This window comes from Lethenteron reissneri, chromosome 22 (assembly GCF_015708825.2).
Source record: "Lethenteron reissneri isolate LAM-NWPU_2019-01 chromosome 22, ASM1570882v1, whole genome shotgun sequence".
NCBI classification, from domain to species: domain Eukaryota; kingdom Metazoa; phylum Chordata; class Hyperoartia; order Petromyzontiformes; family Petromyzontidae; genus Lethenteron; species Lethenteron reissneri.
In genome coordinates, this window is record NC_083800.1 from 575,967 (window position 1) to 600,747 (window position 24,781).

The 24,781-nt window shown below is 57.1% G+C and overlaps 1 protein-coding gene across 1 annotated transcript; it reads left to right on the forward strand.

Annotated features, from left to right (window-relative positions):
• On the forward strand, positions 1 to 23,814 carry LOC133345450 (neuronal vesicle trafficking-associated protein 1-like). Its single transcript, XM_061556187.1, has 4 exons — positions 1 to 883; positions 1,033 to 1,140; positions 1,929 to 2,039; positions 23,242 to 23,814. The coding sequence occupies exons 1-4, from the start codon at positions 734 to 736 to the stop codon at positions 23,419 to 23,421; spliced, it is 549 nt and encodes a 182-aa protein (XP_061412171.1). The 5' UTR covers positions 1 to 733; the 3' UTR covers positions 23,422 to 23,814.
• Positions 23,815 to 24,781: the final 967 nt, after the last annotated feature.

Consider the following 24,781-nt stretch of genomic DNA (forward strand, 5'->3'; position numbering starts at 1 on the left):
ATCCGCGGAAGCACAGATCATATGGGATTTAGAAATCCGAGGGAATGCATACAGATCGGCTGGGATTTAGAAATCTGCAGGAGCGTATACAGAGCAGCTAGGATTTAGAAATCCGCGGAAGCGCATAAATATCAGCTGGGATTTAGAAATCTGAAGAAGCGTTTACAAATCATCTGGGATTTAAAAATCCGCGGAAGCACATACAGACCAGCTGGGATTTAGAAATCTGAAGGAGCGTATACAGGAGCAGCTGGAATTTAGAAATCCGCGGAAGCGCATACAGATAATCTGGGATTTAGAAATCCGCGGAAACGCGTACAGATCTGCTGGAATTTAGACATCTCCGGAACGTTAAAACTCCACCAAGATTGCGAAATGGACAATGGAGGAGCGGAGGGATACGCATTTGTAGACAGGAGCTGACTGTTCAATCACCTCGAACCCCCTTATCCAACAATGAGACACATCATGAGTAGCTGCTACTGCATTAGCAAATGTGCACAAATAACTAAACACACTCCTTGTCAATAACATCGCCCCGTGTGTGCGCGTGGCCTTACAAGGACATTAATAGTCGAGCATCGGCCCTTCTCCATGGCACACTGTCCAGCCCTGTGTGACCGCTGTTGTATAACGACGACCCCGCTGATGTGCATGATGACGATGTGGACAGGATTCACTGCTCCTCCTCCTCCTCCTCGTCGCCACCAGCACCAGCAGCACCAGCAGCACCATGGTGCAGCTCGGGAAACCGCGAGTCAAAGAGCCCAAGGAGCCCAAGGGGAGCCAGGAGGGGGGAGGGCCCCCTCCCCAGGGTGGGGGCCCCCCGCCGGGCCTCACCGTCCTCGACGTGGAGCAGCTCGAGCACTCCGTGTGCGAGGAGGTAACGAGGTGGGGGTGTTGATGGGGGTGGTGGAGAAGGAGGTGGGGGAGGGAGACGAAGTAGGGTAGGTGGAGCACGTGGGAGTGGACGTGAAGTAATCGACCATGAGAGCAGGGAGTGACTTTGACCCCCCCCCCCCCCATCTGCAGAGCCCCGTGAAGACGCGCACGGCGTTCGACCCGGCGCGCGATGGCCGCCTGCACCGCGTCACGGAGCTCACCATCGACATCGGAGAGGCGGCCTCCGACAGATTCAAGGTGTCGCCCTTTAAACTCCCAGTGGGGGGCAAAGTGGGGGGGGGGGACGAGGAGATGATGAGTACAAATAAAGCGGAGCCAACGCTGAGGAGCTGCAGCTGAGAGGGCAGCAGCTGTAACCGAGGGGGGGGGGCAGGGGGTTGTCCTCTGGCCCCCGCCTCGTATGAGGAGGCTGGCGACAGAAGGTGGCAGGAGAGATGTACCCACGTGGTCAGGAGGAGATCGTGGTAGGCGGGACACGTGGGCAGGGGACGAGACGAGCGTTGGAGTGGCACCTCGAGATCAGCGACCAAGGGTGCCCAGGAGACCCCAGGAGACCCCAGGAGACATCAGGCCGCCAGGCGGTGGCGAGGGGGGCTCTCACGGGGACTGGCAGCAGCAGCAGCAGGAGGAGGCGATGGCGACTCGTGCGTGGACCCGCAGGATGCGGTTTTGCGCGGAGAGCAGTCGTGCACTGAGCTACCAACCTGGCGAGCCGATGTCGCGTCCCACTTATAAACAATATCATTTGCGAATGTTTGAGCTGGTTGTATGTATGATGAATTTCTTTCGCACCGTACGTAGCCAACCGTGGTAATCGGAGGTGCGGGGGGTTCTGGATCTCCCTTAGGTAGACTCTGCCCCAAATGATTACTGCACCTAGTGCCCTGTGTAAACATCAGCACCGGGCAGACAAAGGCGACCGGGCGTGTTGGCCACCCACTCCCTCGTGTGCCGTGCTCGCGAACAGCCCTTGCCCCATAGTCTGTATGGCCAAGCGGGGAACCTTTGTCTCTGTGCGTGCGCAGGCCACGGTGCTGATCTTCTTCGCGCTCGCGTTTCTCTCCTGCGTCGTGTTCCTCGTCGTCTACAAGGTCTACCGCTACGACCAGGCCTGCCCCGGGGGCTTCATCGTCAAGGTATGAAACCCAGGTGGACGAGGAAGAAGAGGAGGTTCGTAACGGCCGGGTCTCTAGAGTGGCAGGGTGATGGTCTCTAGAGTGGCAGGGTGATGGTCTCTAGAGTGGCAGGGTGATGGTCTCTAGAGTGGCAGGGTGATGGTCTCTAGAGTGGCAGGGTGATGGTCTCTAGAGTGGCAGGGTGATGGTCTCTAGAGTGGCAGGGTGATGGTCTCTAGAGTGGCAGGGTGATGGTCCTCTAGAGTGGCAGGGTGATGGTCTCTAGAGTGGCAGGGTGATGATCTCTAGAGTGGCAGGGTGATGATCTCTAGAGTGGTAGGGTGATGGTCTCTAGAGCGGCAGGGTGATGGTCTCTAGAGTGGCAGGGTGATGGTCTCTAGAGTGGCAGGGTGATGGTCTCTAGAGTGGCAGGGTGATGGTCTCTAGAGCGGCAGGGTGATGGTCTCTAGAGTGGCAGGGTGATGGTCTCTAGAGTGGCAGGGTGATGGTCTCTAGAGCGGCAGGGTGATGATCTCTAGAGCGGCAGGGTGATGGTCTCCAGGAGCGGCAGGGTGATGGTCTCTAGAATGGCAGGGTGATGGTCTCTAGAGTGGCAGGGTGATGGTCTCTAGAGCGGCAGGGTGATGGTCTCTAGAGCGGCAGGGTGATGGTCTCTAGAGTGGCAGGGTGATGATCTCTAGAGCGGCAGGGTGATGGTCTCTAGAGTGGCAGGGTGATGATCTCTAGAGCGGCAGGGTGATGGTCTCCAGGAGCGGCAGGGTGATGGTCTCTAGAGTGGCAGGGTGATGGTCTCTAGAGTGGCAGGGTGATGGTCTCTAGAGTGGCAGGGTGATGGTCTCTAGAGTGGCAGGGTGATGGTCTCTAGAGTGGCAGGGTGATGATCTCTAGAGTGGCAGGGTGATGATCTCTAGAGTGGCAGGGTGATGGTCTCTAGAGCGGCAGGGTGATGGTCTCTAGAGTGGCAGGGTGATGGTCTCTAGAGTGGCAGGGTGATGATCTCTAGAGCGGCAGGGTGATGGTCTCTAGAGTGGCAGGGTGATGGTCTCTAGAGTGGCAGGGTGATGGTCTCTAGAGCGGCAGGGTGATGGTCTCTAGAGTGGCAGGGTGATGGTCTCTAGAGTGGCAGGGTGATGGTCTCTAGAGTGGCAGGGTGATGGTCTCTAGAGTGGCAGGGTGATGGTCTCTAGAGTGGCAGGGTGATGGTCTCTAGAGTGGCAGGGTGATGATCTCTAGAGTGGCAGGGTGATGATCTCTAGAGTGGCAGGGTGATGGTCTCTAGAGCGGCAGGGTGATGGTCTCTAGAGTGGCAGGGTGATGGTCTCTAGAGTGGCAGGGTGATGGTCTCTAGAGTGGCAGGGTGATGGTCTCTAGAGCGGCAGGGTGATGGTCTCTAGAGTGGCAGGGTGATGGTCTCTAGAGTGGCAGGGTGATGGTCTCTAGAGCGGCAGGGTGATGATCTCTAGAGCGGCAGGGTGATGGTCTCCAGGAGCGGCAGGGTGATGGTCTCTAGAGTGGCAGGGTGATGGTCTCTAGAGTGGCAGGGTGATGGTCTCTAGAGTGGCAGGGTGATGGTCTCTAGAGCGGCAGGGTGATGGTCTCTAGAGCGGCAGGGTGATGGTCTCTAGAGTGGCAGGGTGATGATCTCTAGAGCGGCAGGGTGATGGTCTCCAGGAGCGGCAGGGTGATGGTCTCTAGAGTGGCAGGGTGATGATCTCTAGAGCGGCAGGGTGATGGTCTCTAGAGTGGCAGGGTGATGGTCTCTAGAGTGGCAGGGTGATGGTCTCTAGAGTGGCAGGGTGATAATCTCTAGAGTGGCAGGGTGATGCTCTCTAGAGTGGCAGGGTGATGGTCTCTAGAGCGGCAGGGTGATGATCTCTAGAGCGGCAGGGTGATGGTCTCTAGAGTGGCAGGGTGATGGTCTCTAGAGTGGCAGGGTGATGGTCTCTAGAGTGGCAGGGTGATGGTCTCTAGAGCGACAGGGTGATGATCTCTAGAGCGGCAGGGTGATGGTCTCTAGAGTGGCAGGGTGATGGTCTCTAGAGTGGCAGGGTGATGGTCTCTAGAGCGGCAGGGTGATGGTCTCTAGAGCGGCAGGGTGATGATCTCTAGAGCGGCAGGGTGATGGTCTCTAGAGCGGCAGGGTGATGATCTCTAGAGCGGCAGGGTGATGGTCTCTAGAGTGGCAGGGTGATGGTCTCTAGAGTGGCAGGGTGATGGTCTCTAGAGCGGCAGGGTGATGGTCTCTAGAGTGGCAGGGTGATGGTCTCTAGAGTGGCAGGGTGATGGTCTCTAGAGCAGCAGGGTGATGGTCTCTAGAGTGGCAGGGGGATGATCTCTAGAGAGGCAGGGTGATGGTCTCTAGAGCGGCAGGGTGATGGTCTCTAGAGTGGCAGGGTGATGGTCTCTAGAGTGGCAGGGTGATGGTCTCTAGAGTGGCAGGGTGATGATCTCTACAGTGGCAGGGTGATGGTCTCTAGAGCGGCAGGGTGATGATCTCTAGAGCGGCAGGGTGATGGTCTCTAGAGCGGCAGGGTGATGGTCTCTAGAGTGGCAGGGTGATGGTCTCTAGAGCGGCAGGGTGATGATCTCTAGAGTGGCAGGGTGATGATCTCTAGAGTGGCAGGGTGATGGTCTCTAGAGTGGCAGGGTGATGATCTCTAGAGCGGCAGGGTGATGGGCTCTAGAGCGGCAGGGTGATGGTCTCTAGAGTGGCAGGGTGATGGTCTCTAGAGTGGCAGGGTGATGGTCTCTAGAGCGGCAGGGTGATGGTCTCTAGAGTGGCAGGGTGATGGTCTCTAGAGTGGCAGGGTGATGGTCTCTAGAGCGGCAGGGTGATGGTCTCTAGAGCGGCAGGGTGATGATCTCTAGAGTGGCAGGGTGATGGTCTCTAGAGCGGCAGGGTGATGATCTCTAGAGTGGCAGGGTGATGGTCTCTAGAGCGGCAGGGTGATGATCTCTAGAGTGGCAGGGTGATGGTCTCTAGAGTGGCAGGGTGATGGTCTCTAGAGTGGCAGGGTGATGGTCTCTAGAGCGGCAGGGTGATGATCTCTAGAGTGGCAGGGTGATGATCTCTAGAGCGGCAGGGTGATGATCTCTAGAGTGGCAGGGTGATGATCTCTAGAGTGGCAGGGTGATGGTCTCTAGAGCGGCAGGGTGATGGTCTCTAGAGTGGCAGGGTGATGGTCTCTAGAGTGGCAGGCTGATGATCTCTAGAGTGGCAGGGTGATGGTCTCTAGAGTGGCAGGGTGATGATCTCCAGGAGCGGCAGGGTGATGATCTCTAGAGTGGCAGGGTGATGATCTCTAGAGTGGCAGGGTGATGGTCTCTAGAGTGGCAGGGTGATGATCTCTAGAGTGGCAGGGTGATGGTCTCTAGAGTGGCAGGGTGATGATCTCTAGAGTGGCAGGGTGATGGTCTCTAGAGCGGCAGGGTGATGATCTAATTGCAGGGTGATGGTCTCTAGAGCGGCAGGGTGATGATCTCTAGAGTGGCAGGGTGATGGTCTCTAGAGTGGCAGGGTGATGGTCTCTAGAGTGGCAGGGTGATGATCTCTAGAGTGGCAGGGTGATGGTCTCTAGAGTGGCAGGGTGATGGTCTCTAGAGCGGCAGGGTGATGATCTCTAGAGTGGCAGGGTGATGGTCTCTAGAGCGGCAGGGTGATGATCTCTAGAGTGGCAGGGTGATGGTCTCTAGAGCGGCAGGGTGATGGTCTCTAGAGTGGCAGGGTGATGGTCTCTAGAGTGGCAGGGTGATGGTCTCTAGAGCGGCAGGGTGATGATCTCTAGAGTGGCAGGGTGATGATCTCTAGAGCGGCAGGGTGATGATCTCTAGAGAGGCAGGGTGATGATCTCTAGAGTGGCAGGGTGATGGTCTCTAGAGCGGCAGGGTGATGGTCTCTAGAGCGGCAGGGTGATGATCTCTAGAGTGGCAGGGTGATGATCTCTAGAGTGGCAGGGTAATGGTCTCTAGTGTGGCAGGGTGATGGTCTCTAGAGCGGCAGGGTGATGGTCTCTAGAGCGGCAGGGTGATGATCTCTAGAGTGGCAGGGTGATGATCTCTAGAGTGGCAGGGTAATGGTCTCTAGTGTGGCAGGGTGATGATCTCTAGAGCGGCAGGGTGATGGTCTCTAGAGTTGCAGGGTGATGGTCTCTAGAGTGGCAGGGTGATGGTCTCTAGAGTGGCAGGGTGATGGTCTCTAGAGCGGCAGGGTGATGGTCTCTAGAGTGGCAGGGTGATGATCTCTAGAGCGGCAGGGTGATGATCTCTAGAGTGGCAGGGTGATGGTCTCTAGAGTGGCAGGGTGATGATCTCTAGAGCGGCAGGGTGATGGTCTCTAGAGTGGCAGGGTGATGGTCTCTAGAGTGGCAGGGTGATGATCTCTAGAGCGGCAGGGTGATGGTCTCTAGAGTGGCAGGGTGATGGTCTCTAGAGTGGCAGGGTGATCATCTCTAGAGTGGCAGGGTGATGGTCTCTAGAGTGGCAGGGTGATGGTCTCTAGAGCGGCAGGGTGATGGTCTCTAGAGTGGCAGGGTGATGGTCTCTAGAGTGGCAGGGTGATGATCTCTAGAGTGGCAGGGTGATGGTCTCTAGAGTGGCAGGGTGATGATCTCTAGAGCGGCAGGGTGATGGTCTCTAGAGTGGCAGGGTGATGGTCTCTAGAGTGGCAGGGTGATGGTCTCTAGAGTGGCAGGGTGATGGGCTCTAGAGCGGCAGGGTGATGATCTCTAGAGTGGCAGGGTGATGGTCTCTAGAGCGGCAGGGTGATGATCTCTAGAGTGGCAGGGTGATGGTCTCTAGAGCGGCAGGGTGATGATCTCTAGAGCGGCAGGGTGATGGTCTCTAGAGCGGCAGGGTGATGGTCTCTAGAGTGGCAGGGTGATGATCTCTAGAGCGGCAGGGTGATGGTCTCTAGAGCGGCAGGGTGATGGTCTCTAGAGTGGCAGGGTGATGGTCTCTAGAGAGGCAGGGTGATGATCTCTAGAGTGGCAGGGTGATGGTCTCTAGAGCGGCAGGGTGATGATCTCTAGAGTGGCAGGGTGATGGTCTCTAGAGCGGCAGGGTGATGATCTCTAGAGTGGCAGGGTGATGGTCTCTAGAGCGGCAGGGTGATGGTCTCTAGAGCGGCAGGGTGATGGTCTCTAGAGCGGCAGGGTGATGGTCTCTAGAGCGGCAGGGTGATGGTCTCTAGAGTGGCAGGGTGATGGTCTCTAGAGCGGCAGGGTGATGGTCTCTAGAGTGGCAGGGTGATGGTCTCTAGAGCGGCAGGGTGATGATCTCTAGAGTGGCAGGGTGATGGTCTCTAGAGTGGCAGGGTGATGGTCTCTAGAGCGGCAGGGTGATGGTCTCTAGAGCGGCAGGGTGATGGTCTCTAGAGTGGCAGGGTGATGATCTCTAAAGCGGCAGGGTGATGGTCTCCAGGAGCGGCAGGGTGATGATCTCTAGAGCGGCAGGGTGATGATCTCTAGAGTGGCAGGGTGATGGTCTCCAGGAGCGGCAGGGTGATGATCTCTAGAGTGGCAGGGTGATGATCTCTAGAGTGGCAGGGTGATGATCGTTAGAGTGGCAGGGTGATGGTCTCCAGGAGCGGCAGGGTGATGATCTCTAGAGTGGCAGGGTGATGATCTCTAGAGTGGCAGGGTGATGGTCTCCAGGAGCGGCAGGGTGATGATCTCTAGAGTGGCAGGGTGATGATCTCTAGAGTGGCAGGGTGATGGTCTCCAGGAGCGGCAGGGTGATGGTCTCTAGAGCGGCAGGGTGATGATCTCTAGAGTGGCAGGGTGATGGTCTCCAGGAGCGGCAGGGTGATGATCTCTAGAGTGGCAGGGTGATGATCGTTAGAGTGGCAGGGTGATGGTCTCTAGAGTGGCAGGGTGATGGTCTCTAGAGCGGCAGGGTGATGGTCTCTAGAGCGGCAGGGTGATGGTCTCTAGAGTGGCAGGGTGATGATCTCTAGAGCGGCAGGGTGATGGTCTCTAGAGCGGCAGGGTGATGGTCTCTAGAGTAGCAGGGTGATGGTCTCTAGAGCGGCAGGGTGATGGTCTCTAGAGCGGCAGGGTGATGGTCTCTAGAGCGGCAGGGTGATGGTCTCTAGAGTGGCAGGGTGATGGTCTCTAGAGCGGCAGGGTGATGGTCTCTAGAGTGGCAGGGTGATGGTCTCTAGAGTGGCAGGGTGATGGTCTCTAGAGTGGCAGGGTGATGGTCTCAAGAGTGGCAGGGTGATGGTCTCCAGGAGCGGCAGGGTGATGGTCTCTAGAGCGGCAGGGTGATGATCTCTAGAGTGGCAGGGTGATGGTCTCTAGAGCGGCAGGGTGATGGTCTCTAGAGCGGCAGGGTGATGGTCTCTAGAGCGGCAGGGTGATGGTCTCTAGAGCGGCAGGGTGATGGTCTCTAGAGTGGCAGGGTGATGGTCTCTAGAGCGGCAGGGTGATGGTCTCTAGAGTGGCAGGGTGATGATCTCTAGAGTGGCTGGGTGATGGTCTCTAGAGTGGCAGGGTGATGGTCTCTAGAGCGGCAGGGTGATGGTCTCTAGAGCGGCAGGGTGATGGTCTCTAGAGTGGCAGGGTGATGATCTCTAGAGCGGCAGGGTGATGGTCTCCAGGAGCGTCAGGGTGATGATCTCTAGAGCGGCAGGGTGATGATCTCTAGAGCGGCAGGGTGATGGTCTCCAGGAGCGGCAGGGTGATGATCTCTAGAGTGGCAGGGTGATGATCTCTAGAGTGGCAGGGTGATGGTCTCTAGAGTGGCAGGGTGATGATCGTTAGAGTGGCAGGGTGATGGTCTCCAGGAGCGGCAGGGTGATGATCTCTAGAGTGGCAGGGTGATGATCTCTAGAGTGGCAGGGTGATGATCTCTAGAGTGGCAGGGTGATGATCTCTAGAGTGGCAGGGTGATGATCTCTAGAGTGGCAGGGTGATGGTCTCCAGGAGCGGCAGGGTGATGATCTCTAGAGTGGCAGGGTGATGATCTCTAGAGTGGCAGGGTGATGGTCTCCAGGAGCGGCAGGGTGATGGTCTCTAGAGCGGCAGGGTGATGATCTCTAGAGTGGCAGGGTGATGGTCTCCAGGAGCGGCAGGGTGATGATCTCTAGAGTGGCAGGGTGATGATCGTTAGAGTGGCAGGGTGATGGTCTCTAGAGTGGCAGGGTGATGGTCTCTAGAGCGGCAGGGTGATGGTCTCTAGAGCGGCAGGGTGATGGTCTCTAGAGTGGCAGGGTGATGATCTCTAGAGCGGCAGGGTGATGGTCTCTAGAGCGGCAGGGTGATGGTCTCTAGAGTAGCAGGGTGATGGTCTCTAGAGCGGCAGGGTGATGGTCTCTAGAGCGGCAGGGTGATGGTCTCTAGAGCGGCAGGGTGATGGTCTCTAGAGTGGCAGGGTGATGGTCTCTAGAGCGGCAGGGTGATGGTCTCTAGAGTGGCAGGGTGATGGTCTCTAGAGTGGCAGGGTGATGGTCTCTAGAGTAGCAGGGTGATGGTCTCTAGAGTGGCAGGGTGATGGTCTCAAGAGTGGCAGGGTGATGGTCTCCAGGAGCGGCAGGGTGATGGTCTCTAGAGCGGCAGGGTGATGATCTCTAGAGTGGCAGGGTGATGGTCTCTAGAGCGGCAGGGTGATGGTCTCTAGAGCGGCAGGGTGATGGTCTCTAGAGCGGCAGGGTGATGGTCTCTAGAGCGGCAGGGTGATGGTCTCTAGAGTGGCAGGGTGATGGTCTCTAGAGCGGCAGGGTGATGGTCTCTAGAGTGGCAGGGTGATGATCTCTAGAGTGGCAGGGTGATGGTCTCTAGAGTGGCAGGGTGATGGTCTCTAGAGCGGCAGGGTGATGGTCTCTAGAGCGGCAGGGTGATGGTCTCTAGAGTGGCAGGGTGATGATCTCTAGAGCGGCAGGGTGATGGTCTCCAGGAGCGTCAGGGTGATGATCTCTAGAGCGGCAGGGTGATGATCTCTAGAGCGGCAGGGTGATGGTCTCCAGGAGCGGCAGGGTGATGATCTCTAGAGTGGCAGGGTGATGATCTCTAGAGTGGCAGGGTGATGGTCTCTAGAGTGGCAGGGTGATGATCGTTAGAGTGGCAGGGTGATGGTCTCCAGGAGCGGCAGGGTGATGATCTCTAGAGTGGCAGGGTGATGATCTCTAGAGTGGCAGGGTGATGATCTCTAGAGTGGCAGGGTGATGATCTCTAGAGTGGCAGGGTGATGATCTCTAGAGTGGCAGGGTGATGGTCTCCAGGAGCGGCAGGGTGATGATCTCTAGAGTGGCAGGGTGATGATCTCTAGAGTGGCAGGGTGATGGTCTCCAGGAGCGGCAGGGTGATGGTCTCTAGAGCGGCAGGGTGATGATCTCTAGAGTGGCAGGGTGATGGTCTCCAGGAGCGGCAGGGTGATGATCTCTAGAGTGGCAGGGTGATGATCGTTAGAGTGGCAGGGTGATGGTCTCTAGAGTGGCAGGGTGATGGTCTCTAGAGCGGCAGGGTGATGGTCTCTAGAGCGGCAGGGTGATGGTCTCTAGAGTGGCAGGGTGATGATCTCTAGAGCGGCAGGGTGATGGTCTCTAGAGCGGCAGGGTGATGGTCTCTAGAGTAGCAGGGTGATGGTCTCTAGAGCGGCAGGGTGATGGTCTCTAGAGCGGCAGGGTGATGGTCTCTAGAGCGGCAGGGTGATGGTCTCTAGAGTGGCAGGGTGATGGTCTCTAGAGCGGCAGGGTGATGGTCTCTAGAGTGGCAGGGTGATGGTCTCTAGAGTGGCAGGGTGATGGTCTCTAGAGTGGCAGGGTGATGGTCTCAAGAGTGGCAGGGTGATGGTCTCCAGGAGCGGCAGGGTGATGGTCTCTAGAGCGGCAGGGTGATGATCTCTAGAGTGGCAGGGTGATGGTCTCTAGAGCGGCAGGGTGATGGTCTCTAGAGCAGCAGGGTGATGGTCTCTAGAGCGGCAGGGTGATGGTCTCTAGAGCGGCAGGGTGATGGTCTCTAGAGTGGCAGGGTGATGGTCTCTAGAGCGGCAGGGTGATGGTCTCTAGAGTGGCAGGGTGATGATCTCTAGAGTGGCAGGGTGATGGTCTCTAGAGTGGCAGGGTGATGGTCTCTAGAGCGGCAGGGTGATGGTCTCTAGAGCGGCAGGGTGATGGTCTCTAGAGTGGCAGGGTGATGATCTCTAGAGCGGCAGGGTGATGGTCTCCAGGAGCGTCAGGGTGATGATCTCTAGAGCGGCAGGGTGATGATCTCTAGAGCGGCAGGGTGATGGTCTCCAGGAGCGGCAGGGTGATGATCTCTAGAGTGGCATGGTGATGATCTCTAGAGTGGCAGGGTGATGGTCTCTAGAGTGGCAGGGTGATGATCGTTAGAGTGGCAGGGTGATGATCTCTAGAGTGGCAGGGTGATCATCTCTAGAGTGGCAGGGTGATGGTCTCTAGAGTGGCAGGGTGATGATCTCTAGAGCGGCAGGGTGATGGTCTCTAGAGTGGCAGGGTGATGGTCTCTAGAGTGGCAGGGTGATCATCTCTAGAGTGGCAGGGTGATGGTCTCTAGAGTGGCAGGGTGATGGTCTCTAGAGCGGCAGGGTGATGGTCTCTAGAGTGGCAGGGTGATGGTCTCTAGAGTGGCAGGGTGATGATCTCTAGAGTGGCAGGGTGATGGTCTCTAGAGTGGCAGGGTGATGATCTCTAGAGCGGCAGGGTGATGGTCTCTAGAGTGGCAGGGTGATGGTCTCTAGAGTGGCAGGGTGATGGTCTCTAGAGTGGCAGGGTGATGGGCTCTAGAGCGGCAGGGTGATGATCTCTAGAGTGGCAGGGTGATGGTCTCTAGAGCGGCAGGGTGATGATCTCTAGAGTGGCAGGGTGATGGTCTCTAGAGCGGCAGGGTGATGATCTCTAGAGCGGCAGGGTGATGGTCTCTAGAGCGGCAGGGTGATGGTCTCTAGAGTGGCAGGGTGATGATCTCTAGAGCGGCAGGGTGATGGTCTCTAGAGCGGCAGGGTGATGGTCTCTAGAGTGGCAGGGTGATGGTCTCTAGAGAGGCAGGGTGATGATCTCTAGAGTGGCAGGGTGATGGTCTCTAGAGCGGCAGGGTGATGATCTCTAGAGTGGCAGGGTGATGGTCTCTAGAGCGGCAGGGTGATGATCTCTAGAGTGGCAGGGTGATGGTCTCTAGAGCGGCAGGGTGATGGTCTCTAGAGCGGCAGGGTGATGGTCTCTAGAGCGGCAGGGTGATGGTCTCTAGAGCGGCAGGGTGATGGTCTCTAGAGTGGCAGGGTGATGGTCTCTAGAGCGGCAGGGTGATGGTCTCTAGAGTGGCAGGGTGATGGTCTCTAGAGCGGCAGGGTGATGATCTCTAGAGTGGCAGGGTGATGGTCTCTAGAGTGGCAGGGTGATGGTCTCTAGAGCGGCAGGGTGATGGTCTCTAGAGCGGCAGGGTGATGGTCTCTAGAGTGGCAGGGTGATGATCTCTAAAGCGGCAGGGTGATGGTCTCCAGGAGCGGCAGGGTGATGATCTCTAGAGCGGCAGGGTGATGATCTCTAGAGTGGCAGGGTGATGGTCTCCAGGAGCGGCAGGGTGATGATCTCTAGAGTGGCAGGGTGATGATCTCTAGAGTGGCAGGGTGATGATCGTTAGAGTGGCAGGGTGATGGTCTCCAGGAGCGGCAGGGTGATGATCTCTAGAGTGGCAGGGTGATGATCTCTAGAGTGGCAGGGTGATGGTCTCCAGGAGCGGCAGGGTGATGATCTCTAGAGTGGCAGGGTGATGATCTCTAGAGTGGCAGGGTGATGGTCTCCAGGAGCGGCAGGGTGATGGTCTCTAGAGCGGCAGGGTGATGATCTCTAGAGTGGCAGGGTGATGGTCTCCAGGAGCGGCAGGGTGATGATCTCTAGAGTGGCAGGGTGATGGTCTCTAGAGTGGCAGGGTGATGGTCTCTAGAGCGGCAGGGTGATGGTCTCTAGAGCGGCAGGGTGATGGTCTCTAGAGTGGCAGGGTGATGATCTCTAGAGCGGCAGGGTGATGGTCTCTAGAGCGGCAGGGTGATGGTCTCTAGAGTAGCAGGGTGATGGTCTCTAGAGCGGCAGGGTGATGGTCTCTAGAGCGGCAGGGTGATGGTCTCTAGAGCGGCAGGGTGATGGTCTCTAGAGTGGCAGGGTGATGGTCTCTAGAGCGGCAGGGTGATGGTCTCTAGAGTGGCAGGGTGATGGTCTCTAGAGTGGCAGGGTGATGGTCTCTAGAGTGGCAGGGTGATGGTCTCAAGAGTGGCAGGGTGATGGTCTCCAGGAGCGGCAGGGTGATGGTCTCTAGAGCGGCAGGGTGATGATCTCTAGAGTGGCAGGGTGATGGTCTCTAGAGCGGCAGGGTGATGGTCTCTAGAGCGGCAGGGTGATGGTCTCTAGAGCGGCAGGGTGATGGTCTCTAGAGCGGCAGGGTGATGGTCTCTAGAGTGGCAGGGTGATGGTCTCTAGAGCGGCAGGGTGATGGTCTCTAGAGTGGCAGGGTGATGATCTCTAGAGTGGCAGGGTGATGGTCTCTAGAGTGGCAGGGTGATGTCTCTAGAGCGGCAGGGTGATGGTCTCTAGAGCGGCAGGGTGATGGTCTCTAGAGCGGCAGGGTGATGGTCTCTAGAGTGGCAGGGTGATGATCTCTAGAGCGGCAGGGTGATGGTCTCCAGGAGCGTCAGGGTGATGATCTCTAGAGCGGCAGGGTGATGATCTCTAGAGCGGCAGGGTGATGGTCTCCAGGAGCGGCAGGGTGATGATCTCTAGAGTGGCAGGGTGATGATCTCTAGAGTGGCAGGGTGATGGTCTCTAGAGTGGCAGGGTGATGATCGTTAGAGTGGCAGGGTGATGGTCTCCAGGAGCGGCAGGGTGATGATCTCTAGAGTGGCAGGGTGATGATCTCTAGAGTGGCAGGGTGATGATCTCTAGAGTGGCAGGGTGATGATCTCTAGAGTGGCAGGGTGATGATCTCTAGAGTGGCAGGGTGATGGTCTCCAGGAGCGGCAGGGTGATGATCTCTAGAGTGGCAGGGTGATGATCTCTAGAGTGGCAGGGTGATGGTCTCCAGGAGCGGCAGGGTGATGGTCTCTAGAGCGGCAGGGTGATGATCTCTAGAGTGGCAGGGTGATGGTCTCCAGGAGCGGCAGGGTGATGATCTCTAGAGTGGCAGGGTGATGATCGTTAGAGTGGCAGGGTGATGGTCTCTAGAGTGGCAGGGTGATGGTCTCTAGAGCGGCAGGGTGATGGTCTCTAGAGCGGCAGGGTGATGGTCTCTAGAGTGGCAGGGTGATGATCTCTAGAGCGGCAGGGTGATGGTCTCTAGAGTAGCAGGGTGATGGTCTCTAGAGCGGCAGGGTGATGGTCTCTAGAGCGGCAGGGTGATGGTCTCTAGAGCGGCAGGGTGATGGTCTCTAGAGTGGCAGGGTGATGGTCTCTAGAGCGGCAGGGTGATGGTCTCTAGAGTGGCAGGGTGATGGTCTCTAGAGTGGCAGGGTGATGGTCTCTAGAGTGGCAGGGTGATGGTCTCAAGAGTGGCAGGGTGATGGTCTCCAGGAGCGGCAGGGTGATGGTCTCTAGAGCGGCAGGGTGATGATCTCTAGAGTGGCAGGGTGATGGTCTCTAGAGCGGCAGGGTGATGGTCTCTAGAGCGGCAGGGTGATGGTCTCTAGAGCGGCAGGGTGATGGTCTCTAGAGCGGCAGGGTGATGGTCTCTAGAGTGGCAGGGTGATGGTCTCTAGAGCGGCAGGGTGATGGTCTCTAGAGTGGCAGGGTGATGATCTCTAGAGTGGCAGGGTGATGGTCTCTAGAGTGGCAGGGTGATGGTCTCTAGAGCGGCAGGGTGATGGTCTCTCGAGCGGCAGGGTGATGGTCTCTAGAGTGGCAGGGTGATGATCTCTAGAGCGGCAGGGTGATGGTCTCCAGGAGCGTCAGGGTGATGATCTCTAGAGCGGCAGGGTGATGATCTCTAGAGCGGCAGGGTGATGATCTCTAGAGCGGCAGGGTGATGGTCTCCAGGAGCGGCAGGGTGATGATCTCTAGAGTGGCATGGTGATGATCTCTAGAGTGGCAGGGTGATGGTCTCTAGAGTGGCAGGGTGATGATCGTTAGAGTGGCAGGGTGATGATCTCTAGAGTGGCAGGGTGATCATCTCTAGAGTGGCAGGGTGATGGTCTCTAGAGTGGCAGGGTGATGATCTCTAGAGCGGCAGGGTGATGGTCTCTAGAGTGGCAGGGTGATGGTCTCTAGAGTGGCAGGGTGATCATCTCTAGAGTGGCAGGGTGATGGTCTCTAGAGTGGCAGGGTGATGGTCTCTAGAGCGGCAGGGTGATGGTCTCTAGAGTGGCAGGGTGATGGTCTCTAGAGTGGCAGGGTGATGATCTCTAGAGTGGCAGGGTGATGGTCTCTAGAGTGGCAGGGTGATGATCTCTAGAGCGGCAGGGTGATGGTCTCTAGAGTGGCAGGGTGATGGTCTCTAGAGTGGCAGGGTGATGGTCTCTAGAGTGGCAGGGTGATGGGCTCTAGAGCGGCAGGGTGATGATCTCTAGAGTGGCAGGGTGATGGTCTCTAGAGCGGCAGGGTGATGATCTCTAGAGTGGCAGGGTGATGGTCTCTAGAGCGGCAGGGTGATGATCTCTAGAGCGGCAGGGTGATGGTCTCTAGAGCGGCAGGGTGATGGTCTCTAGAGTGGCAGGGTGATGATCTCTAGAGCGGCAGGGTGATGGTCTCTAGAGCGGCAGGGTGATGGTCTCTAGAGTGGCAGGGTGATGGTCTCTAGAGAGGCAGGGTGATGATCTCTAGAGTGGCAGGGTGATGGTCTCTAGAGCGGCAGGGTGATGATCTCTAGAGTGGCAGGGTGATGGTCTCTAGAGCGGCAGGGTGATGATCTCTAGAGTGGCAGGGTGATGGTCTCTAGAGCGGCAGGGTGATGGTCTCTAGAGCGGCAGGGTGATGGTCTCTAGAGCGGCAGGGTGATGGTCTCTAGAGCGGCAGGGTGATGGTCTCTAGAGTGGCAGGGTGATGGTCTCTAGAGCGGCAGGGTGATGGTCTCTAGAGTGGCAGGGTGATGGTCTCTAGAGCGGCAGGGTGATGATCTCTAGAGTGGCAGGGTGATGGTCTCTAGAGTGGCAGGGTGATGGTCTCTAGAGCGGCAGGGTGATGGTCTCTAGAGCGGCAGGGTGATGGTCTCTAGAGTGGCAGGGTGATGATCTCTAAAGCGGCAGGGTGATGGTCTCCAGGAGCGGCAGGGTGATGATCTCTAGAGCGGCAGGGTGATGATCTCTAGAGTGGCAGGGTGATGGTCTCCAGGAGCGGCAGGGTGATGATCTCTAGAGTGGCAGGGTGATGATCTCTAGAGTGGCAGGGTGATGATCGTTAGAGTGGCAGGGTGATGGTCTCCAGGAGCGGCAGGGTGATGATCTCTAGAGTGGCAGGGTGATGATCTCTAGAGTGGCAGGGTGATGGTCTCCAGGAGCGGCAGGGTGATGATCTCTAGAGTGGCAGGGTGATGATCTCTAGAGTGGCAGGGTGATGGTCTCCAGGAGCGGCAGGGTGATGGTCTCTAGAGCGGCAGGGTGATGATCTCTAGAGTGGCAGGGTGATGGTCTCCAGGAGCGGCAGGGTGATGATCTCTAGAGTGGCAGGGTGATGATCGTTAGAGTGGCAGGGTGATGGTCTTTAGAGTGGCAGGGTGATGGTCTCTAGAGCGGCAGGGTGATGGTCTCTAGAGCGGCAGGGTGATGGTCTCTAGAGTGGCAGGGTGATGATCTCTAGAGCGGCAGGGTGATGGTCTCTAGAGCGGCAGGGTGATGGTCTCTAGAGTAGCAGGGTGATGGTCTCTAGAGCGGCAGGGTGATGGTCTCTAGAGCGGCAGGGTGATGGTCTCTAGAGCGGCAGGGTGATGGTCTCTAGAGTGGCAGGGTGATGGTCTCTAGAGCGGCAGGGTGATGGTCTCTAGAGTGGCAGGGTGATGGTCTCTAGAGTGGCAGGGTGATGGTCTCCAGGAGCGGCAGGGTGATGGTCTCTAGAGCGGCAGGGTGATGATCTCTAGAGTGGCAGGGTGATGGTCTCTAGAGCGGCAGGGTGATGGTCTCTAGAGCGGCAGGGTGATGGTCTCTAGAGCGGCAGGGGTGATGGTCTCTAGAGCGGCAGGGTGATGGTCTCTAGAGCGGCAGGGTGATGGTCTCTAGAGCTGGCAGGGTGATGGTCTCTAGAGTGGCAGGGTGATGATCTCTAGAGTGGCAGGGTGATGGTCTCTAGAGTGGCAGGGTGATGGTCTCTAGAGCGGCAGGGTGATGGTCTCTAGAGCGGCAGGGTGATGGTCTCTAGAGTGGCAGGGTGATGATCTCTAGAGCGGCAGGGTGATGGTCTCCAGGAGCGTCAGGGTGATGATCTCTAGAGCGGCAGGGTGATGATCTCTAGAGCGGCAGGGTGATGGTCTCCAGGAGCGGCAGGGTGATGATCTCTAGAGTGGCAGGGTGATGATCTCTAGAGTGGCAGGGTGATGGTCTCTAGAGTGGCAGGGTGATGATCGTTAGAGTGGCAGGGTGATGGTCTCCAGGAGCGGCAGGGTGATGATCTCTAGAGTGGCAGGGTGATGATCTCTAGAGTGGCAGGGTGATGATCTCTAGAGTGGCAGGGTGATGATCTCTAGAGTGGCAGGGTGATGGTCTCTAGAGTGGCAGGGTGATGGTCTCCAGGAGCGGCAGGGGTGATGATCTCTAGAGTGGCAGGGTGATGATCTCTAGAGTGGCAGGGTGATGGTCTCCAGGAGCGGCAGGGTGATGGTCTCTAGAGCGGCAGGGTGATGATCTCTAGAGTGGCAGGGTGATGGTCTCTAGAGTGGCAGGGTGATGGTCTCTAGAGCGGCAAGGTGATGGTCTCTAGAGCGGCAGGGTGATGATCTCTAGAGTGGCAGGGTGATGGTCTCCAGGAGCGGCAGGGTGATGATCTCTAGAGTGGCAGGGTGATGATCGTTAGAGTGGCAGGGTGATGGTCTCTAGAGTGGCAGGGTGATGGTCTCTAGAGCGGCAAGGTGATGGTCTCTAGAGCGGCAGGGTGATGGTCTCTAGAGCGGCAGGGTGATGATCTCTAGAGCGGCAGGGTGATGGTCTCTAGAGTGGCAGGGTGATGGTCTCTAGAGTGGCAGGGTGATGGTCTCTAGAGCGGCAGGGTGATGGTCTCTAGAGCGGCAGGGTGATGGTCTCTAGAGTGGCAGGGTGATGGTCTCTAGAGCGGCAGGGTGATGGTCTCTAGAGTGGCAGGGTGATGGTCTCTAGAGTGGCAGGGTGATGGTCTCTAGAGTGGCAGGGTGATGGTCTCAAGAGTGGCAGGGTGATGGTCTCCAGGAGCGGCAGGGTGATGGTCTCTAGAGCGGCAGGGTGATGATCTCTAGAGTGGCAGGGTGATGGTCTCTAGAGTGGCAGGGTGATGGTCTCTAGAGCGGCAGGGTGATGGTCTCTAGAGCGGCAGGGTGATGGTCTCTAGAGCGGCAGGGTGATGGTCTCTAGAGCGGCAGGGTGATGGTCTCTAGAGTGGCAGGGTGATGGTCTCTAGAGCGGCAGGGTGATGATCTCTAGAGCGGCAGGGTGATGATCTCTAGAGCGGCAGGGTGATGGTCTCTAGAGCGGCAGGGTGATGGTCTCTAGAGTGGCAGGGTGATGATCTCTAGAGTGGCAGGGTGATGGTCTCTAGAGTGGCAGGGTGATGATCTCTCGAGTGGCAGGGTGATGATCTCTAGAGTGGCAGGGTGATGATCTCTAGAGCGGCAGGGTGATGGTCTCTAGAGTGGCAGGGTGATGATCTCTAGAGTGGCAGGGTGATGATCTCCAGAGTGGCAGGGTGATGATCTCTAGAGCGGCAGGGTGATGGTCTCTAGAGCGGCAGGGTGATGGTCTCTAGAGTGGCAGGGTGATGGTCTCTAGAGCGGCAGGGTGATGGTCTCTAGAGCGGCAGGGTGATGATCTCTAGAGTGGCAGGGTGATGGTCTCTAGAGTGGCAGGGTGATGGTCTCTAGAGTGGCAGGGTGATGGTCTCTAGAGTGGCAGGGTGATGGTCTCAAGAGTGGCAGGGTGATGGTCTCCAGGAGCGGCAGGGTGATGGTCTCTAGAGCGGCAGGGTGATGATCTCTAGAGTGGCAGGGTGATGGTCTCTAGAGCGGCAGGGTGATGGTCTCTAGAGCGGCAGGGTGATGGTCTCTAGAGCGGCAGGGTGATGGTCTCTAGAGCGGCAGGGTGATGGTCTCTAGAGTGGCAGGGTGATGGTCTCTAGAGCGGCAGGGTGATGGTCTCTAGAGTGGCAGGGTGATGATCTCTAGAGTGGCAGGGTGATGGTCTCTAGAGTGGCAGGGTGATGGTCTCTAGAGCGGCAGGGTGATGGTCTCTAGAGCGGCAGGGTGATGGTCTCTAGAGTGGCAGGGTGATGATCTCTAGAGCGGCAGGGTGATGGTCTCCAGGAGCGTCAGGGTGATGATCTCTAGAGCGGCAGGGTGATGATCTCTAGAGCGGCAGGGTGATGGTCTCCAGGAGCGGCAGGGTGATGATCTCTAGAGTGGCAGGGTGATGATCTCTAGAGTGGCAGGGTGATGGTCTCTAGAGTGGCAGGGTGATGATCGTTAGAGTGGCAGGGTGATGGTCTCCAGGAGCGGCAGGGTGATGATCTCTAGAGTGGCAGGGTGATGATCTCTAGAGTGGCAGGGTGATGATCTCTAGAGTGGCAGGGTGATGATCTCTAGAGTGGCAGGGTGATGATCTCTAGAGTGGCAGGGTGATGGTCTCCAGGAGCGGCAGGGTGATGATCTCTAGAGTGGCAGGGTGATGATCTCTAGAGTGGCAGGGTGATGGTCTCCAGGAGCGGCAGGGTGATGGTCTCTAGAGCGGCAGGGTGATGATCTCTAGAGTGGCAGGGTGATGGTCTCCAGGAGCGGCAGGGTGATGATCTCTAGAGTGGCAGGGTGATGATCGTTAGAGTGGCAGGGTGATGGTCTCTAGAGTGGCAGGGTGATGGTCTCTAGAGCGGCAGGGTGATGGTCTCTAGAGCGGCAGGGTGATGGTCTCTAGAGTGGCAGGGTGATGATCTCTAGAGCGGCAGGGTGATGGTCTCTAGAGTAGCAGGGTGATGGTCTCTAGAGCGGCAGGGTGATGGTCTCTAGAGCGGCAGGGTGATGGTCTCTAGAGCGGCAGGGTGATGGTCTCTAGAGTGGCAGGGTGATGGTCTCTAGAGCGGCAGGGTGATGGTCTCTAGAGTGGCAGGGTGATGGTCTCTAGAGTGGCAGGGTGATGGTCTCTAGAGTGGCAGGGTGATGGTCTCAAGAGTGGCAGGGTGATGGTCTCCAGGAGCGGCAGGGTGATGGTCTCTAGAGCGGCAGGGTGATGATCTCTAGAGTGGCAGGGTGATGGTCTCTAGAGCGGCAGGGTGATGGTCTCTAGAGCGGCAGGGTGATGGTCTCTAGAGCGGCAGGGTGATGGTCTCTAGAGCGGCAGGGTGATGGTCTCTAGAGTGGCAGGGTGATGGTCTCTAGAGCGGCAGGGTGATGGTCTCTAGAGTGGCAGGGTGATGATCTCTAGAGTGGCAGGGTGATGGTCTCTAGAGTGGCAGGGTGATGGTCTCTAGAGCGGCAGGGTGATGGTCTCTAGAGCGGCAGGGTGATGGTCTCTAGAGTGGCAGGGTGATGATCTCTAGAGCGGCAGGGTGATGGTCTCCAGGAGCGTCAGGGTGATGATCTCTAGAGCGGCAGGGTGATGATCTCTAGAGCGGCAGGGTGATGGTCTCCAGGAGCGGCAGGGTGATGATCTCTAGAGTGGCAGGGTGATGATCTCTAGAGTGGCAGGGTGATGGTCTCTAGAGTGGCAGGGTGATGGTCTCTAGAGCGGCAGGGTGATGATCTCTAGAGCGGCAGGGTGATGGTCTCTAGAGTGGCAGGGTGATGGTCTCTAGAGTGGCAGGGTGATGGTCTCTAGAGCGGCAGGGTGATGGTCTCTAGAGCGGCAGGGTGATGGTCTCTAGAGTGGCAGGGTGATGGTCTCTCGAGTGGCAGGGTGATGATCTCTAGAGTGGCAGGGTGATGATCTCTAGAGCGGCAGGGTGATGGTCTCTAGAGTGGCAGGGTGATGATCTCTAGAGTGGCAGGGTGATGATCTCCAGAGTGGCAGGGTGATGATCTCTAGAGCGGCAGGGTGATGGTCTCTAGAGCGGCAGGGTGATGGTCTCTAGAGTGGCAGGGTGATGGTCTCTAGAGCGGCAGGGTGATGGTCTCTAGAGCGGCAGGGTGATGATCTCTAGAGTGGCAGGGTGATGGTCTCTAGAGTGGCAGGGTGATGGTCTCTAGAGTGGCAGGGTGATGATCTCTAGAGCGGCAGGGTGATGGTCTCTAGAGCGGCAGGGTGATGGTCTCTAGAGTGGCAGGGTGATGATCTCTAGAGCGGCAGGGTGATGGTCTCTAGAGCGGCAGGGTGATGGTCTCTAGAGTGGCAGGGTGATGGTCTCTAGAGCGGCAGGGTGATGGTCTCTAGAGTGGCAGGGTGATGATCTCTAGAGCGGCAGGGTGATGGTCTCTAGAGCGGCAGGGTGATGGTCTCTAGAGTGGCAGGGTGATGATCTCTAGAGTGGCAGGGTGATGGTCTCTAGAGCGGCAGGGTGATGGTCTCTAGAGTGGCAGGGTGATGATCTCTAGAGCGGCAGGGTGATGGTCTCTAGAGCGGCAGGGTGATGGTCTCTAGAGTGGCAGGGTGATGGTCTCTAGAGCGGCAGGGTGATGGTCTCTAGAGTGGCAGGGTGATGATCTCTAGAGTGGCAGGGTGATGGTCTCTAGAGTGGCAGGGTGATGATCTCTAGAGCGGCAGGGTGATGATCTCTAGAGTGGCAGGGTGATGATCTCTAGAGCGGCAGGGTGATGATCTCTAGAGTGGCAGGGTGATGGTCTCTAGAGTGGCAGGGTGATGATCTCTAGAGCGGCAGGGTGATGATCTCTAGAGTGGCAGGGTGATGGTCTCTAGAGTGGCAGGGTGATGATCTCTAGAGCGGCAGGGTGATGATCTCTAGAGTGGCAGGGTGATGATCTCTAGAGCGGCAGGGTGATGATCTCTAGAGTGGCAGGGTGATGGTCTCTAGAGCGGCAGGGTGATGATCTCTAGAGTGGCAGGGTGATGATCTCTAGAGTGGCAGGGTGATGATTTCTAGAGTGGCAGGGTGATGATCTCTAGAGCGGCAGGGTGATGATCTCTAGAGCGGCAGGGTGATGATCTCCAGGAGCGGCAGGGCGATTCTCTCTTGCGGCGCTCCCGGTGGTCGCTGGCCGTGCTCCTGAGGGCGTCTCTCGCGATGTTCGTGGTGGCCGCGTCAGGGCGCTACGAGATTTAGGAGACGACCCACGCTCAGTAAAATCACCGTCCCATAATTCCTGCACCCCTCCTCTCATTCCCCCCAATGCCATTTCAGCTAATGTGCGCATTCATGTCGCACTCAGGGCAGAGTGATAGCCCAGCGTGCGTGCGTGTGTGGGAAAGGCGACCCAGTGGTTAGCCCATCGCGCTACGAACCCAGCGACCCGAGATCTGTTCCTGACAACAGCCAACATCAGCGACGAATATCTGAACCGGTCCTGGACCTCGCCTCGGTCGAAATGGGTATCTGGTGCAGTGTGCGGTGGGGTAAAGTGTGGGTACACCCAACCCCCCGTGTGCCGTGCCGGCCGTAATAGGTGTTCGCCAACAGAACTTGCCCCAACAGCTTGTGTAGGCGACACGGGATCTCTGTGTGCGTCTGAGCGATCTGTGTCGGCACACGCACAGCGCTGATGTCCGCAGAGGCTGCGGTGTTGATTGCCGCAGGAGGGGGGGGGGGGGGCGAGAGGGATTCTCCCGCGGCTCACGCGACGAGCAGCGAGGCATCGGTGCTCGCCTCCCGTTTACAGCCGCGCAGAGCCACTGGTATAAATTCCACATTCCCATGGCCGGGGCACATTTATCCATGGGACAACTACATTAACCATACATTACTTCACGCCGTCTGCTTCACTCTCGGTGGATGTTAACGATCCCGTGGCGTCATTCGAAACAGGTTGGCAATTGTGTGCCGGCGTCATGGGCCCAAATTTGCGGGAATTACGCTGCAAGTTCCTCAGTCGGGATGACACCTCGTGCCACACAGGGCCAGCTGCCACCGGGGGTGCTCTTCCAAGGTGTTGTAGATGCCGTCCAAGTCTCCTGTGGAGTCTCCCCCCTCTCCCCGCGTGTGCCGCGTGTGCAGCACAACCGCTGCGTGCCGGGGGGCGCCGTCCACTCTGGGGGGGGCGCGGGGAGCCTCGACGCTCGCTTCTACTCGCTCGTGGCCCACTCGGCGCATTCCCGCTCCACGCTGCCACGCTCCGTCTCTCCTTGGATCGCGTCGCTCTTCACGCACAGCAGGCAACACAACGGCGCCGGCTAGGAGGGCCCCGCGGGCGGTGGTGATGGTGGCACGGTGGAGCCAGATTCATCCCCCGCATCATCATCCTCATCATCACCAGCACCCCACTCATGCCTGGCTACACTCACTCGATCACCTACTCACTCACCTCCACATCACTCTGCTATAGCTACTACACGTGGACTTCACACATCAATTCCCCCACCATTGTCGAGGACTCGGACGACCAGACTACCACTCGCCCACTGAAACACTCCCTCACCCCTTCGTCACCCACTCATACATTTACTCACCTACTCACTCATCTGCATATCACTCTTTTATCGCTACTACCATATTCTTAGGTTTTTTCGGTAAAGTCACGTAGGTAAAACATTTAAATTAATAAAAGTAAAATAAAACAAAATCAAAAATTCACGACGTTTTGGAAGCAACACAAGCCTCCGTCTTCAGGTGGAATCGTCACAGCCACGACAGCTGTATCAAGTAAATGAGAGATCACAAGAAATACCACCCCGTATATATAATGGTTGAGGGGGGAAGGGCCAGGAACGGCACACTTTTTATTAATATGGTAAGGTGAGGCTTAAGACTAAGAATAGACTGCATAACAAAGGACTGAGCCTTTGTTATGGAGAGGTGCGGTTTGTAACTAACACCTAGCATACATAACAAAAGTGTGAAAAAAGAAAGCAAGTAAAAACTAAAACTGGTAAAACAACAAACTGGCTATTTATCAATAACCTGTAATAGTTGTCTGTCAAATAAGATGGTCCAAATAAGTGTAGTTACATCTTTTTTGCATGGTTAATCACATCTTTCCAATGATTACTCAGTTTGTAACCCTCATCACGGTTGAAATTATGTCTGTGTTTGTATATTTGTATGGCTTCGTGTACAAATCTTTGATGGTAGCCAGGAGGTTTGCAGAGCACCTTGGTCTCGGAAAAGACAATTTCATGAGAGCCCACAGAGTTGTAGCAATGATCGGCAACAGCCGAAGAATCAGTTCTGCCGTGTTTCAGATCTGACTTGTGCTCGCGGACACGATCAGAAACTTGACGTTTCGTTTATCCAATGTAGCAATCACCCTCTACTACCATGTTTACTGTTCAAGGTAACTGCTCACTGATTCACTAGAGCCATTCAGCAGAAGTAAGTTCTCTCCTTATTCACTCACCCACTCACTCACTCACCCACCCACTCACCCATCCACCCACTCACCCACCCACCCACTCACCCACCCACCCACTCACCCACTCACCCACCCACCCACCCACTCACTCACTCACCCACCCACCCACTCACTTGCCCACTCACTCACCCACCCACCCATCCACCCACCCATACACCCACCCACCCACTCACCCACCCACTCACC